General features: G+C 37.8%; 1 protein-coding gene across 2 annotated transcripts in view; it reads right to left on the reverse strand.

The window, feature by feature from the left end:
* The window catches only part of tex264b (testis expressed 264, ER-phagy receptor b), a 142,314-nt gene that overhangs the window by 120,692 nt on the left and 5,718 nt on the right, over window positions 1–15,904 (reverse strand). For both annotated transcript variants that reach the window (XM_061923603.1, XM_061923602.1), the window contains exon 2: window positions 2,399–2,620. In XM_061923603.1, the coding sequence (XP_061779587.1) occupies window positions 2,399–2,620 (222 nt within the window). The remainder of the gene's footprint in view (window positions 1–2,398; window positions 2,621–15,904) is intronic.

Here is a 15,904-nt window from a genome sequence, read left to right on the forward strand (position 1 = left end):
GGTTTGCAGCTGAGTGTGAAGCGACTGGGATGAGAATCAGCACCTCCAAGTCCGAATCCATGGTTCTCGCCCGGAAAAGGGTGGAGTGCCATTTCCGGGTTGCGGAGGAGACCCTGCCCTAAGTGGAGGAGTTCATGTACCTCAGAGTCTTGTTCACGAGTGAGAGAAGAGTGGATCGTGAGATTGACAGGCGGGTCGGTGCGGCGTCTTCAGTAATGCGGACGCTGTATCGATCTGTTGTGATGAAGAAGGAGCTGAGCCGGAAGGCTAAGCTCTCAATTTACCGGTCGATCTACGTTCCCATCCTCACCTATGGTCATGAGCTTTGGGTTATGACCGAAAGGACAAGATCTCAGGTACAAGCGGCCGAAATGAGTTTCCTCCGCCGGGTGGCGGAGCTCTCCCTTAGAGATAGGGTGAGAAGCTCTGCCATCCGGGGGGAGCTCAAAGTAAAGCCGCTGCTACTCCACATCGAGAGGAGCCAGATGAGGTGGTTCGGGCATCTGGTCAGGATGCCACCCGAACGCCTCCTTAAGGAGGTGTTTAAGGCACGTCCGACCGGTAGGAGGCCACGGGGAAGACCCAGGACACGTTGGGAAGACTATGTCTCCCGGCTGGCCTGGGAACGCCTCGGGATCCCCTGGGAAGAGCTGGACGAAGTGGCTGGGGAGAGGGAAGTCTGGGCTTCCCTGCTTAGGCTGCTGCCCCCGCAACCCGACCTCAGATAAGCGGTAAGCGGAAGAAGATGGATGGATGGATGCATGTTATAAATCTTTTTTTTTTACTTGGTCTGAGGAAATATTCTATTTTTTTGAGATACGATTTTTGAGTTTTCTTAAGCTGTTTGCCATAATCGGCAATATTAAAATAATAAAAGGCTTGCAATATTTCAGTTGATGTGTAATGAATCCCGAATGTATGATATTTTTGTTTTTTTAATTGCATTACAGAAAATAAAGAACTTTATCACAATATTCTAATTTTCTGAGACAGTCCTGTATATACATTTTTTTTTTTTTTTTTTTACACATTCCATAAATTCCGGACTATTTTATAAGCCACAGGGTTCAAAGCCTAGGAAAAAAAGCAGCAACTCTGCTTTTTTTCCTAGGCTTTGAACCCTGTGGCCTATAAAATGGTGCGGCTAATTTATGGATTTTTCTTCACCGACAGGTATAATGTAAGTAGTTTTTAAAAAAAAAACAAGCAAACACACTGAATATGTGTGTTTAGGTTTGTGCTATGGCACCATCTTTTGTACAAGTTTGCTCATTTCAGGCGCATTGCCCTTCTGTTTAGACTGAGCTTAGTATGAACCTACCGGAAGTACAGTTTTCGTTCGGTCTTCTAGCTGACCATAGCGTTCTACTCGTATGGATTCTTCATTTATCACTCCAAGCAACGTTTGTAGGTTTTACAGTATGACTAAAAAAATATTTACTTCCCAAGCCGTCCCATGTGTGTTGGCTGTAGTAGTGTTTTTATGCATATTTGTACGTGCAATGGTAATGTAATGAAACTAGCGTCATTAGCATTAACTACTATGCTAACACAATTACGAGTGTTTTTGTTAGTATTATTAACCAACAATGGCATTCTTTTTGTATTGTTTCAGTTTCGTAAATTCACCAAAATGTCACCGTGGACTTATTGAGTCTGTTTAGCTAATTGGAGAGCCAGCTTTCGCAGTTAGTAGGTCAATGCGATGGCTTGTTTTGTTTGATCGGCTGTTTTACAGTTGTGTTACAGGCACCGTTTAAAAACAATTAAGGTATGTAAATAAACATTTACATAATGTTTCTGTGTAAATAACTAATTTCACAACGTATACATCTGCGGCTCATAGTGCGGCGCAGCTAATATATGAAAAAAATACTGTTTTCTTTTCAAATTTAGTAAGTGTGGCTTTTATCATCCGAAAAATACAGTAATTGAGTTGTTTATTAATTGTATTGTTTTGCACATAGAAAAAAATTTACTTTCTTTGTTGTTGTTGTTGTTGTTTTTATTCAATGACACTTCTCTGTATGTTTGTGATTTTTATGTTTTGTTGTTACCTTTTTTTTTTTTTCATTTTAATCAGTTATTGTAATTCTCTATCTGATTGTGGTGAAGAGGAAGACAGTACATTGTTACCCACTGTGACTGAAATGTAGGATGGAGGTGTTATTTTACTTTTATTATTTTTCTGTAATTCTTTTTTTTGGGGGGGTGGGCAAAAAAAAGTGTCTGTTTTCTCTGTACTTGTATTATGATTTCCCTATCAAATGAATAAATAAATATTTTAAAAAAAAGAAAAATGTTTACTTAGATTCACATTTGTCAAAGATATGAATGCCATAAACATTATTGATGTGGTTGCCAGGTAATAGAAGGCAGATGGTGTTACAAAAAGTACCTTGATGTAGCGCTCTAGTCGAGGATAAACTCGTTTTACTCCCAGGAGGACAGAGAGAAAGTTCCTGTGAGGGACGGAGGCAATGACCACGTGTGTGACTTCAGGAAAGGAGAAGACATGAAAGCCAGACGTCTCATAGAGCTTCAAAAGGTCCTCATCAACCTTGTCCTTTCCTTCGCTCACAATGCTTCCCACTGCATAGCGGCACTGATGTCCGGACACCTTTGAATGGAATAAACACAGGGGGAAAAAACGTTTAAAGCACAACATGCGCAGGCAGCGTGTATTCTTTGCTGACTGTACAAATATTTTCTCTACCGTCAGCCAGGTGGTAAATTTGTAGAAATAATGTGCTCATTAATTAGAGCTCTAATTGCAGTATTAGGCGTTGTGGGCATTGGGATCACCTGATTCCAAGAGATGCTCTAAACAATGAACCTCCTGGGACATCCAAGTGCTGGAAGCACACAGAATAAAACAGCAGCACAGTGGACGTGTGCAAGAAGGCATCACATGGTGTTCTGGAAGCTCTGCCACTAATTATAATTTTCTCTCCCTAAACACTGATGAGGAAAAAATGTTCACCTCAAGCTGCTGAGTATAGAAATGTATGACATGAAGAGTGATGGACACAACACTGTTGGTTTTCTGCATGGACCCAGGCTGTGCAGGAGCACATGCAGAGTACTACTGTACCATATTGTACTGCTATTGCACATATAGTTACAGTACCATACTGTACTGCTACTGTTATTGTACATATTGTTACTGTACATATAGTCTCTGTACCATATTGTACCGTTACTGTACATGCAGTTACTGTAAAATATGGTACTGCACCATATTGTACTGTTAATGTACATATAGATACTGTATCATATTGTACTGCTTCTGTACATAATCTATGTACCACACTGTATTGTTACTGTACATACAGTTACTGTATTATAATGTATTGTACTTTTGTACTATATACTTACGGTTCTATATTGTACTGTTACTGTGCATATAGTTCCATCCATCCATCAATTTTCTACCGCTTGTCCCCCTCGGGCTCACGGGGGGCGCTGGAGCCTATCGCAGCTGCATTCGGGCGGAAATTACTGTACCATATTGTAATTTTACAGTACATACACTAATTACTGTACCATATTGTAATTGTACCAAATGGTACTGCTACTGTACATATACTCTAGTTACTGTACAATAGTGTACTGTTACTCTACATATTGTTACATATGTATCATACTGTTACTTTATACATTGTTACTGTACCATATTGTACTGCTACCGGACACATACTGTAGTTACTGTACTATGTTGTATTGTTACTGTACATAGTAAATGTACCATATTGTACTGTTGCTGTAATTATTGTTACTGTACAATATTGTACTGGTACTGTACAGTCACTGTAACATAGTAGTGCACCATATGATAGTACCATATTACTGTACATATAGGTACTGTACCATACCATATTGTTACTGTACCGAATTGTACTGTTAATGTTACTATACCATTATCATATTGTACTGTACATAATATTGACCTGCATTATAAATAGGTTACTGTTTTTCACATCTACCATTGGTCTCCATTTGACTACTTTCACTTGATCAAACATTTTCTAACAATTCATACTACAAAGTAATAAAAGTCTTTATGATTCCTGCTGATATTCTTTTCGGACCAATATAGATATCGACCAATACTCAAGTTTCCAATTCTGGTATCATAAAGTAAGTGGAAAAGTTGTTTCGGGACACTTCTCGTCTCAGTCTGTTTGACTATAACACAAATGCTCTTTTTTTCAAGGTCTTTGGCACGTGTTGCAGCCATGAAATTCTAAGTTAATTACAAACTCCGTTTCCATATGAGTTGGGAAATTGTGTTAGATGTAAATATAAACGGAATACAATGATTTGCAAATCCTTTTCAACCCATATTTAATTGAATGCACTACAAAGACAAGATATCTGATGTTCAAACTCATAAACTTTATTTTTTTTTGCAAATAATAATTCACTTAGAATTTCATGGCTGCAATATGTGCCAAAGTAGTTGGGAAAGGGCATGTTCACCACTGTAGTTGCTGTACTATGTTGTATGGCCTTTCTTTTTAACAACACTCAGTAATCATTTGGGAACTGAGGAGACACATTTTTTAAGCTTCTCAGGTGGAATTCTTTACCATTCTTGTTTGATGTACAGCTTAAGTTGTTCAGCAGTTCGGGGGTCTCCGTTGTGGTATTTTAGGCTTCATATTGCGCCACACATTTTCAATGGGAGACAGGTCTGGACTACAGGCAGGCCTGTCTAGTACCGGCACTCTTTTACTATGAAGCCACGTTGATGTAACACGTGGCTTGGCATTGTCTTGCTGAAATAAGCAGGGGCGTCCATGGTAACGTTGCTTGGATGGCAACATATTTTGCTCCAAAACCTGTATGTACCTTTCAGCATTAATGGCGCCTTCACAGATGTGTAAGTTACCCATGTCTTGGGCACTAATACACCCCCATACCATCACAGATGCTGGATTTTCAACTTTGCGCCTATAACAATCCGGATGGTTCTTTTCCTCTTTGGTCTGAAGGACACGACGTCCACAGTTTCCAAAAACAATTTGAAATGTGGACTCGTCAGACCACAGAACACTTTTCCACTTTGTATCAGTCCATCTTAGATGAGCTCAGGCCCTGCGAAGCCGACGGCGTTTCTGGGTGTTGTTGATAAACGGTTTTCCCCTTGCATAGGAGAGTTTTAACTTGCACTTACAGATGTAGCGACCAACTGTAGTTACTGACAGTGGGTTTCTGAAGTGTTCCTGAGCCCATGAGGTGATATCCTTTACACACTGATGTCGCTTGTTGATGCAGTACAGCCTGAGGGATCGAAGGTCACAGGCTCATCTGCTTACGTGCAGTGATTTCTCCAGATTCTCTGAACCCTTTGATGATATTACGGACCGTAGATGGTGAAATCCCTAAATTCCTTGCAATAGCTGGTTGAGAAAGGTTTTTCTTAAACTGTTCAACAATTTGCTCACACATTTGTTGACAAAGTGGTGACCCTCGCCCCATCCTTGTTTGTGAATGACTGAGCATTTCATGGAATCTACTTTTATACCCAATCATGGCACCCACCTGTTTCCAATTAGCCTGCACACCTGTGGGATGTTCCAAATAAGTGTTTGATGAGCATTCTTCAACTTTATCAGTATTTATTGCCACCTTTCCCAACTTCTTTGTCATGTGTTGCTGGCATCAAATTCTAAAGTTAATGATTATTTGCACAAAAAAAAATGTTGAACATCAAATATGTTGTCTTTGTAGCATATTCAACTGAATATGGGTTGAAAAGGATTTCCAAATCATTGTATTCCGTTTATATTTACATCTAACACAATTTCCCAACTCATATGGAAACGGGGTTTGTATTATTTGCAACAACAAAAAAATCAAGTTTATGAGTTTGAACATCAAATATCTTGTCTTTGCAGTGCATTCAATTGAATATGGGTTGAAAAGGATTTGCAAATCATTGTATTCCGTTTATATTTACATCTAACACAATTTCCCAACTCATATGGAAACGGGGTTTGTATTTGTTTTTCTGAAAAATCCCACTTAATATACTTTGGGTAACAACAGCCAATATTTTTTTTTTTTTTTTTTTTTTTTTTTTTTTAGGGGGGTAACAGTCAATATTTATTTATTTATTTTATTTAGGGATGTCCGATAAAGGCTTTTTGCCGATATCCGATATTCCGATATTGTCCAACTCTTTAATTACCGATACCGATATCAACCGATACTGATATCAACCGATATATACAGTCGTGGAATTAACACATTATTATGCCTAATTTGGACAACCAGGTATGGTGAAGATAAGGTACTTTAAAAAAATAATAATAATAATAAAATAAGATAAATAAATTAAAAACATTTTCTTGAATAAAAAAGAAAGTAAAACAATATAAAAACAGTTACATAGAAACTAGTAATTAATGAAAATGAGTAAAATTAACTGTTAAAGGTTAGTACTATTAGTGGACCAGCAGCACGCACAATCATGTGTGCTTACGGACTGTATCCCTGCAGACTGTATTGATATATATTGATATATAATGTAGGAACCAGAAATATTAATAACAGAAAGAAACAACCCTTTTGTGCGAATGAGCGTGAATGAGTGTAAATGGGGGAGGGAGTTTTTTTGGGTTGGTGCACTAATTGTAAGTGTATCTTGTGTTTTTTAATGTTGATTTAATTTAAAAAAATTTAAAAAAACTATACCGATAATAAAAAAAACGATACCGATAATTTCCGATATTACATTTTAACGCATTTATCGGCCGATATTATCGGACATCTCTAATTTTATTTTATTTTTTTCTTATAAAATAAAAGTGAGCTTTTGTTAAACCAAATATTGTGTTTTTTTCCATATACAACAACTTATCTGGATTCGATCAGAGAATCGATAAGGAATCAGTTCGATAAGAGGATTCGATAATGGGCTTAAACTCAATAATTTGTTATCAAACATCATCCCTAATTATTACTATTATTAGTTATAATGAATTTTAAAAAGTGTGCAGTAATTTGACAAGGAGCTCTAAGTGTGTGCTTTCCTGCCATCTATTGTTTACTTTTAAGTCTGTGTGCTATAAAATGAGTAAAACATTAATACAGTATATGTTTTCCAATTTTTGTTGAAATCCTGAAATTTTTTAAGCTAAGATTACTTATCCTGCGTTTTTTAAGTTAAAGTTACAAGGCGCTTTTAAAACATTGATAAATTCATGAAATCACAAGTTGATGCCATGTTATTGATACAAATAAGCCTCAAAACATTGCAACTTGTTCCGCAACTTTCTGAAAAATCTGTCATTTTAGGACAAAACAATCCCCCAAGAAAACCTGCGAATCCTAGAGGAACTAGCATTTATTACATTTCCATAATGAAAAAGGTTGGGAAGCTCTGCTCAAAAGGAATTAAAAATGAGGGAAGAATAAAGACAAAATGACTGATGGATGAAACCTGACTCTCGCTCTACAGTCCACTCGGATAGAATCCAGCTTCCCTGTGCAGAGAAAATGGAAGAAAATGGATGAATGGATGGTCCAGACAAACGTGTGAGCTGTATTCTGCACACACACACACAATTAGCAGTGGATAGGTGACTATTAATTCTGTGTATCCCAGCAAGTTACAAGTCAAATGTTCTTCATGATTTATGTTGCCATGAGTGAAGAAACAAGCGAGGGAGAGAAAGACATACTTGGTATTCAGCGGCATATAAATGAGTTTCAAATGGACTTTCTGTCAGGCAAACATTAGAGAGATTGTCGACTATTTCATCAGCTTCTACAAGGAACGTCAGCCACACTAATTCCTGACCGACTGGTCCTCTTCAGCCTTCACTCACGTCATGACCTCAGCGTGGCTCCTTGAAACTTGCCATATGCGAAAGAAGGCAACGAATGTCACAACATCAGGTTGCTTATGGGAACGTGGATAGGATATGAAGATCTTGGTAGAGGGTAAAGAAAGCCGCAGGGTGGAGAAAAAGAGGGTACGTTAGGTCAGGGAAACACCGCTTGAAGCCGAAGAGTTGTCTGGGAGGAAGAATTCATGAATATGTGCTTTTTTTTTAAGGAACAAAAAGAGCCACTCCAGCCATGTATCCATGGCAACCGTCTCAGGACCAACTCCAGTCCTTGTTGAGGTATTTTGTTTCCCAGAGGAAATGCTTAAGGCTGGTAATTGTGAGAAAAAGTGTAGTCATGCGGACACTGCTCCTCTGTCAGCTGCACCTTTTGAAAAATCTTCTCGCAGAAAACATCAATGGCAAGTGTCTCTCCACTTAGACAGCAAATGAATGTCCTCCTTTTTGAGAGCACTCTGGGGTTCCTGACAGGAACTGAAAGCATCCAGTAGCTCGGACGATAATGAGCTGAGCCTGAGTTCATTACACCAATTATTTGAACTTAAATCAGGACTTGGCTGAAACCCAAACGCTATCCTAATTGTCAGCGGGGGGAAAGAGGGTTTAAGGCAGCGCTATAAAGCAGATTATATTGCTGAGATATTTAAAAGGTGCTGCTAACATTAAGAGACAACAACCAAGTGGTGGAAAAACACAATAGCAATAACACAGGAGAACAATAGAGCCAAGTGATGACTACATATAAAGATATTCTTATTATGGCTTTAATTGACGGTGAAACCTCTCATAATTCAGGGAATATTATAGGCTAGTTATAGGAATTATTTCCAATTCTGGCCTTCAGACTGTAAATTTAGGGCTGCCACAATTAAAGATTTTGTAATACAGGAAGGTAACACTTCAGGGTTGCGCAGTAAAGACAATATATGATATAAATCAATGTTTGCTAATCATAGAGCCAGCCCATTGTTGGGCCGCAAGCGCCCCCTCGAGGGCCGCCAAAAAAATGTCTGTTTCTCAGCTGTGATCTGGATGGGCCGCAGTGGTACTCGGTTGTAATACACTTTTCCACCACTTGTGACAGTAATGACAATATCAAACAAACAGAAGAAGTCTTGCGCTAAAGTCACTGAGATCTTATTTAAGCACAAAAATTGGGACTTAAGTGGTGAAGCTGTATTTTCCTTTGTACTTTAACATATGTATTATTATTATTTAGTTAGAATGTATTATTATGTATTATTTTCCACTTTGTAATTTTATGTATATTTATTTTTCATCAGTTTTTGAGTCCCTTCTTTTGCAGTATATTGGATTAGTGTTTATTTTTATAATCAGCCTGACCTAAGCCTTAAAAATAATCGTTGTGATTACTACAAGAATAATTTGCCAAATCTGCTATGATTTTCTGTGGGGTTTTTTTTACAATTGACTCTCCTTAGTTCAATCCTGCTTCTAAATGTGTGTTTTAACTCCTGTGCAGCACTTTGTGAAACTTTTATTGTTTTCTAAAATGTGCTATATAAATAAAGTATATATATAAAGGATTGAATAAAAAACTTGAAAAATGTATACATACATTTAAAAACAAACCGGTTATTATTCATTAGTATTAAGATATATTTTTTATATCGTTTCGCCATATTTTCATTTGTTGTTGCTTATTGTGCAATGTACTTTGAGAATTTTTCAAGTGTAATTAATTTTCATTAAAAAATACTATAACAAATCTAATGAATTATTCTGGTGATTATTATTAAATGTAGTCCTGTTTAGAGACTCTTAACTTCTGTCTGCCAATGTCCCAGGCGAAAGAGTCAAGCTACAGCAAGCATGATGTCACACTTGTTTCGAGCTGCATCCATATACATTTTAAGAAGAACTTTCTCTTCTTAAAAGCCGCCACTGTCCTCGTAATATTTGCACATTTTGTAGATCGCTGTCCTCGGGTATACCTGGGATATATTAAAATTACGTCCACATCGAAGACATGCTGACAACGCTCCAGACCAAGGGTGCCCACTTTTTCAGCTGGCAAGCTACTTTTCAAATGACCAAGTCGATGTGATCTACCTCATCGTCATAATATATATATACACTGTATATATGTATGTATGTAATACATACATACATACATACTACATACTACATACATACGTACTATGTATGTATACAAATATATATATATATATATATATATATATGTATATACATACACACACATATTATATGTACAGTATATGTATGTATGTATTAATATATGTATTTATAAGTTATATTTATTTATTTATGAAACTGACCTTTTTTGTTAACATATTAAAGGTGTTTAATAAAATACAAATGTGTTTAACACATGTATCATGTTGTAATTGTATGCGCATTCAATTACATTAAGAGGAAATCCTGTACTGTTTAGCATTTTCATGTTACCAGTTTACAATTAAAGACGTGTTTGGAAAAGCAAGCGAGTGTTTCCTCAAACCGCCAAATTGGTGATATCCACGACACATTCAGTTATCATTATTCAAATATTACAACCAAAACAAATGTCAAAATGACACCATAATAGCAGAATTAAAGGCAACATAACTACAACCTTAACCTATGTGAACATGCAAAATTTAGGCATAAAATAAAGGGACAACCGGTAGAAAATGGATGGATGGATAAAATAAAACAAACAACAAATGTACAAACACACATTTTTAAAATGGAGTTCAGGGTGCACATCACGAAGTCAACCAATTGGGAGCGCTGCACGGAACTCTAACTACTTCAAAGATGATGGTCCATCCATCCATCCATCCATCCATTTTCTAGCGCTTATTCCCTTCGAGGTCGCGGGGGGCACTAGAGCCTATCTCAGCTACAATCGGGCGGAAGGCGGCGTACACCCTGGACAAGTCGCCACCTCATCGCAGGGCCAACACAGATAGACAGACAACATTCACATTCACATTCACACACTAGGGCCAATTTAGTGTTGCCAATCAACCTATCCCCAGGTGCATGTCTTTGGAGGTGGGAGGAAGCCGGAGTATCCGGAGGGAACCCACGCAGTCACGGGGAAGACATGCAAACTCCACACAGAAAGATCCCAAGGCCGGGATTGAACTCACGACTACTCAGGACCTTCGTATTGTGAGGCAGACGCACTAACCACTCTGCCACCCATTTTGACTTAAGTCTTTGCACCTTACTGTTTTGTTATGTTACCCTTTGAGTGGAGAATTTACAATTAAAGACGGTATCGTGTGTCCCTAAAGCATTACTCTGCCACCAGCCACAAGAGTGATGTGTGATGTTAGTTACACTTAGACTTAGACTTAGACTTAGACAAACTTTAATGATCCACAAGGGAAATTACTTGAATTACTATTGGGACACATTTCGAAAAGCAGTTTCTTTCATTAAAAAATTGCAGCTCATATTTATACTTACCAACTCATGTTGCGGGCAGCGGGCCATACGTTTGACACCCCTGAGTAGGTTTTAATGTCTGTTTTCATATTATCATTTAGGCGAGCTAGGTGGCACCAGTCAGTCTGTGAGTTCATCAAAGTGCAGTTATCTTTGCGATTTTTCGATAATTTCCATTTAAAACAGTAATTCTAACCGTCCGAAGCTTTACAGCGGTTATCATTATTAACATTTATTGTTACATCTCTACTTGTACTCATTAATCGTGTAATATAGTCATAAATTCCTGCAAAAACATAAGTCGATTTTTTTTACTGCCTATAACCCAAGTACTATGCTAGGTTTTTTGTACTATTGCAAAAACACTAGTGAAAGAACCTCTCTCTCGCTCTCTCCCATGATACTGTACATAAATATGACCAGACCAATTTGTTATTTTTTAGAAAGTACATCAAAACAATCAATCCAAAGAGCCTCTATTGAGTCATATCACAAGCCCGGGTGACATCTGTCTGTTGGTATGTAACAATGTGTCCAACAATAAACATACAATATGTACTACATGCCATTTGCCATTTTCAAGGCTCCATACTATGTTCCTTCTTTGCTAGTTCTGTTTGAATGAAGATTATTGGAAAATACATTTCACCTGGTGGATTCACGGGTGGGAGAACAGACCCCATGAGTTGGAAGACTGCAGACATTGTGCAGGATTAAGTATCAGGAGTGGTTTCAACAAACACTATTGCCTGCTGTGCACATCCTCAAATATATTGGGAAAAGCTCTGAAAGAACAGAAGGTAGGAAAACATCTCAAACATTTCCAACTAACTACATTTTCCATACGTGGAATGGAGCCTACCAGTTTATCACACATGCACACTTCATCGGATCTTTTTGTGGGCAACAGGAAATGACATAAATACTATATTGACCCGAATATAAGACATTATTTCCCTAAAAAGCTAGGTCATCTTAGTCCTGTTGCACGCAAGTTACACACACACACGTAAAACTAAATAAATATACAGACCCACTGGCAAAATGTCTCAAAGATTTGCCTCAGTTTATCAAACAGCAGAGGAGTCATGATGCTAATTTTATAATAACGCAAATCAATTAAGTAGTTATCAAATCTACAACTTATGTAATAACAATATTAAAATTAGGTATTCAATGTTAGTGTGACATCATTAATATTTTTAATGTGACTATAAATACAGAATTTTTTTACAGAGAGATGCAGTAGTACTCTGACTCACCACACTGAATCCACATTAAAGGGGAACATTATCATAATTTCAGAATGGTTAAAACCATTAAAAATCAGTTCCCAGTGGCTTATTTTATTTTTCGAAGTTTTTTTCAAAATTTTACCCATCACGCAATATCCCTAAAAAAAGCTTCAAAGTGCCTGATTTTAACCATCGTTATATACACCCGTCCATTTTCCTGTGACGTCACACAGTGATGCCAATACAAACAAACATGGCGGATAGAACAGCAAGCTATAGCGACATTAGCTCGGATTCAGACTCGGATTTCAGCGGTTTAAGCGATTCAACAGATTACGCATGTATTGAAACGGATGGTTGTAGTGTGGAGGCAGGTAGCGAAAACGAAATTGAAGAAGAAACTGAAGCTATTGAGCCATATCGGTTTGAACCGTATGCAAGCGAAACCGACGAAAACGACACGGCAGCCAGCGACGCAGGAGAAAGCGAGGACGAATTCGGCGATCGCCTTCTAACCAACGATTGGTATGTATTTGTTTGGCATTAAAGGAAACTAACAACTATGAACTAAGTTTACAGCATATGAAATACATTTGGCAACAACATGCACTTTGAGAGTGCAGACAGCCCATTTCAGGCGCGCTAAGAACATATATTTTTCCACGATTTCAGCACTCAGGTTAACCATACCTAAATAGACACAAAATACTGCATTACACAAGACTACCCGAATGTACTCGAATGATTGAAAAAAATAAATGTTTTTAAGCTAATTTATTGGTAAACACAGTTTATGTATAATAATTTACGTAAAACCGCGAGTAATGAATAAAGTTTCCATCGATTAATATATTCTGTAGACGTACCCTCATCCGCTCTCTTTTCCTGAAAACTGATCTGTCCAGTTTTGGAGTTGATGTCAGCATCTGCTTTGAGTGTCGCAGGATATCCACACATTCTTGCCATCTCTGTCGTAGCATAGCTTTCGTCGGTAAAGTGTGCGGAACAAACGACTGACCATTTCGTCGGCTTTCCCCACACCCTCGTATTTTGAACAAATTTCGTCCAATTTCTTGCCACTTTCGCATCTTTTGGCCACTGATGCAACTTGAATCCGTCCCTGTTCGTGTTGTTACACCCTCCGACAACACACCGACGAAAGTGAGAAAATGGCGGATTGCTTCCCGATGTGACGTCACAACGTGACGTCACGATCGCTCCGAGAGCGAATAATAGAAAGGCGTTTAATTCGCCAAAATTCACCCATTTAGAGTTCGGAAATCGGTTAAAAAAATATATGGTCTTTTTTCTGCAACATCAAGGTATATATTGACGCTTACATAAGTCTGGTGATAATGTTCCCCTTTAACACGGATAGTTTCAAAAACGCATGTATGGGGTTAAAACAATCTCCATCCACACAAGTGTAGTTTCAAAACTGTCTCTATCTACACACAAACACATACATCTGCTATCATGCACATTTGGTCCAATCAGAAGCACTGAAAAGTAGCCACAGCTGACTTGGTGGCATTACACCTATGTTGTTATAATGTTTATTTTGATATACTAGACGTACAATTACGTGTACATTTTGTTTAAAACCAGCCTGTACTTACAAAGAGCCCTGGGAATATTATGAACCTTTTTTTTAGTGTTTGAAGGACGCATACACACCTGTTCTGCTGTAACCCAATACTTGTGGAATTATAACATGCTTAATCAGCAACATGGTGACATATTACATATGCAGTGAAGTGTACATTATTTCTAAAAACAGCGCACACTAACAAGGAGCCTAGGAAACCTCTTCAATAGTTAAGTACCTAAAGCGCACGAACGTGCATGTGCCGCTGCTAAACTCTTGTGGAATTATAACGCATTTACCGTATTTTTCGGAGTATAAGTCGCACCGGAGTATAAGTCGCACCTGCCGAAAATGCATAATAAAGAAGGAAAAAAACATATATAAGTTGCACTGGAGCCCGGCCAAACAATGAAAAAAACTGTGACTTATAGTCCGAAAAATACGGTAATCATCTATATAATAATGCATTTGCAATAAAATGTATATTGTCTTTAACTTCAGTGCACACTAACAAGGAGGAAGCTACATCATGTTTTTTAGTCGCTCGAGCGCATTGTACACACGCGCACAGTCACGCCCGGCTCCATCTACACAAATGGAACCAACACACGTAAGTTAACATCATGATATGTTGTTAAAGGAGAACTGCACTTTTATTTATTTTTTTGCCTATCGTTTACAATCATTATGAAAGACATGACGACGGATGTTTTTTTTTAATGCTTTCTAGATATTTAATAAACGTAAATAGAAGTCCGCTTACAGCGAAGCCAATGGGAGCGCCACTATTCCGCCCATAAAATTTGATAAACAACCATCCAAAAAGCACCAACAATACTCCATTTACATTACGTGACTTGAATATTAACCAAGTATTAGTGATATTGTTATTATAAGAGCTAATGCAGACAAACTATTAATGGCGGTGATGTAATAACTTCCGTGTGTGCCTATGTTTACATCATCGAGTGGTCTGCTGTTTCCTCGCTTCCCTTCTCCCTGTAAGTTTATTGTAGATGTCTGAGAATGAAATCCGACAAGTTGGGACATTTTGACCGCCATTTAGGACCTGGAACTGGCGAAAACGACACAAAAAACACTTGTTCCCCCGCCCCATGCCCCACCCAGTTTCTTCGCGAGGATTATGAGACATTTTTCATCTAAATGGGAATATATGAACATCCAAGCAGTCAGCATCCTAATGACAGCAGACATTGTACAGTAAGTAATGTGTTATTATATTTGTTGGCTCTCATAATGTCTGCAGTAAGCAGAAATCAGTGATGAAGAAAAAAAAAAAAGCAAACGTCGTGATTCGTTTTTGATATTAATGCGCCGCATATGCTTAAAATTATCAAAATACGTAAATATTAAATGTTATTATAAATGTGCCCGTTACTACATTACATATATACTTACATCATGTATAGAAACCCCTAATGGAGGTGTTTGGAGGTTTTTAGGGGCTCTCTAGGCCAGGGGTCGGCAACCCAAAATGTTGAAAGAGCCATATCGGACCAAAAATACAAAAACAAATCTGTCTGGAGCCGGAAACAAATTAAAAGCCATATTACATACAGATAGTGTGTCATGAGATATACATTGAATTGAGATGACTTAAAGGAAACTAAATGACCTCAAATATACCTACAGATGAGGCATAATGATGCAATATGTACATATAGCTAGCCTAAATAACATGTTAGCATCGATTAGCTTGCAGTCATGCAGTGACCAAATATGTCTGATTAGCACTCCACACAAGTCAATAACATCAACAAAACTCACTTTTGTGCATTCAT

This window comes from Nerophis lumbriciformis, linkage group LG28 (assembly GCF_033978685.3).
Source record: "Nerophis lumbriciformis linkage group LG28, RoL_Nlum_v2.1, whole genome shotgun sequence".
Classification (NCBI taxonomy): Eukaryota; Metazoa; Chordata; class Actinopteri; order Syngnathiformes; family Syngnathidae; genus Nerophis; species Nerophis lumbriciformis.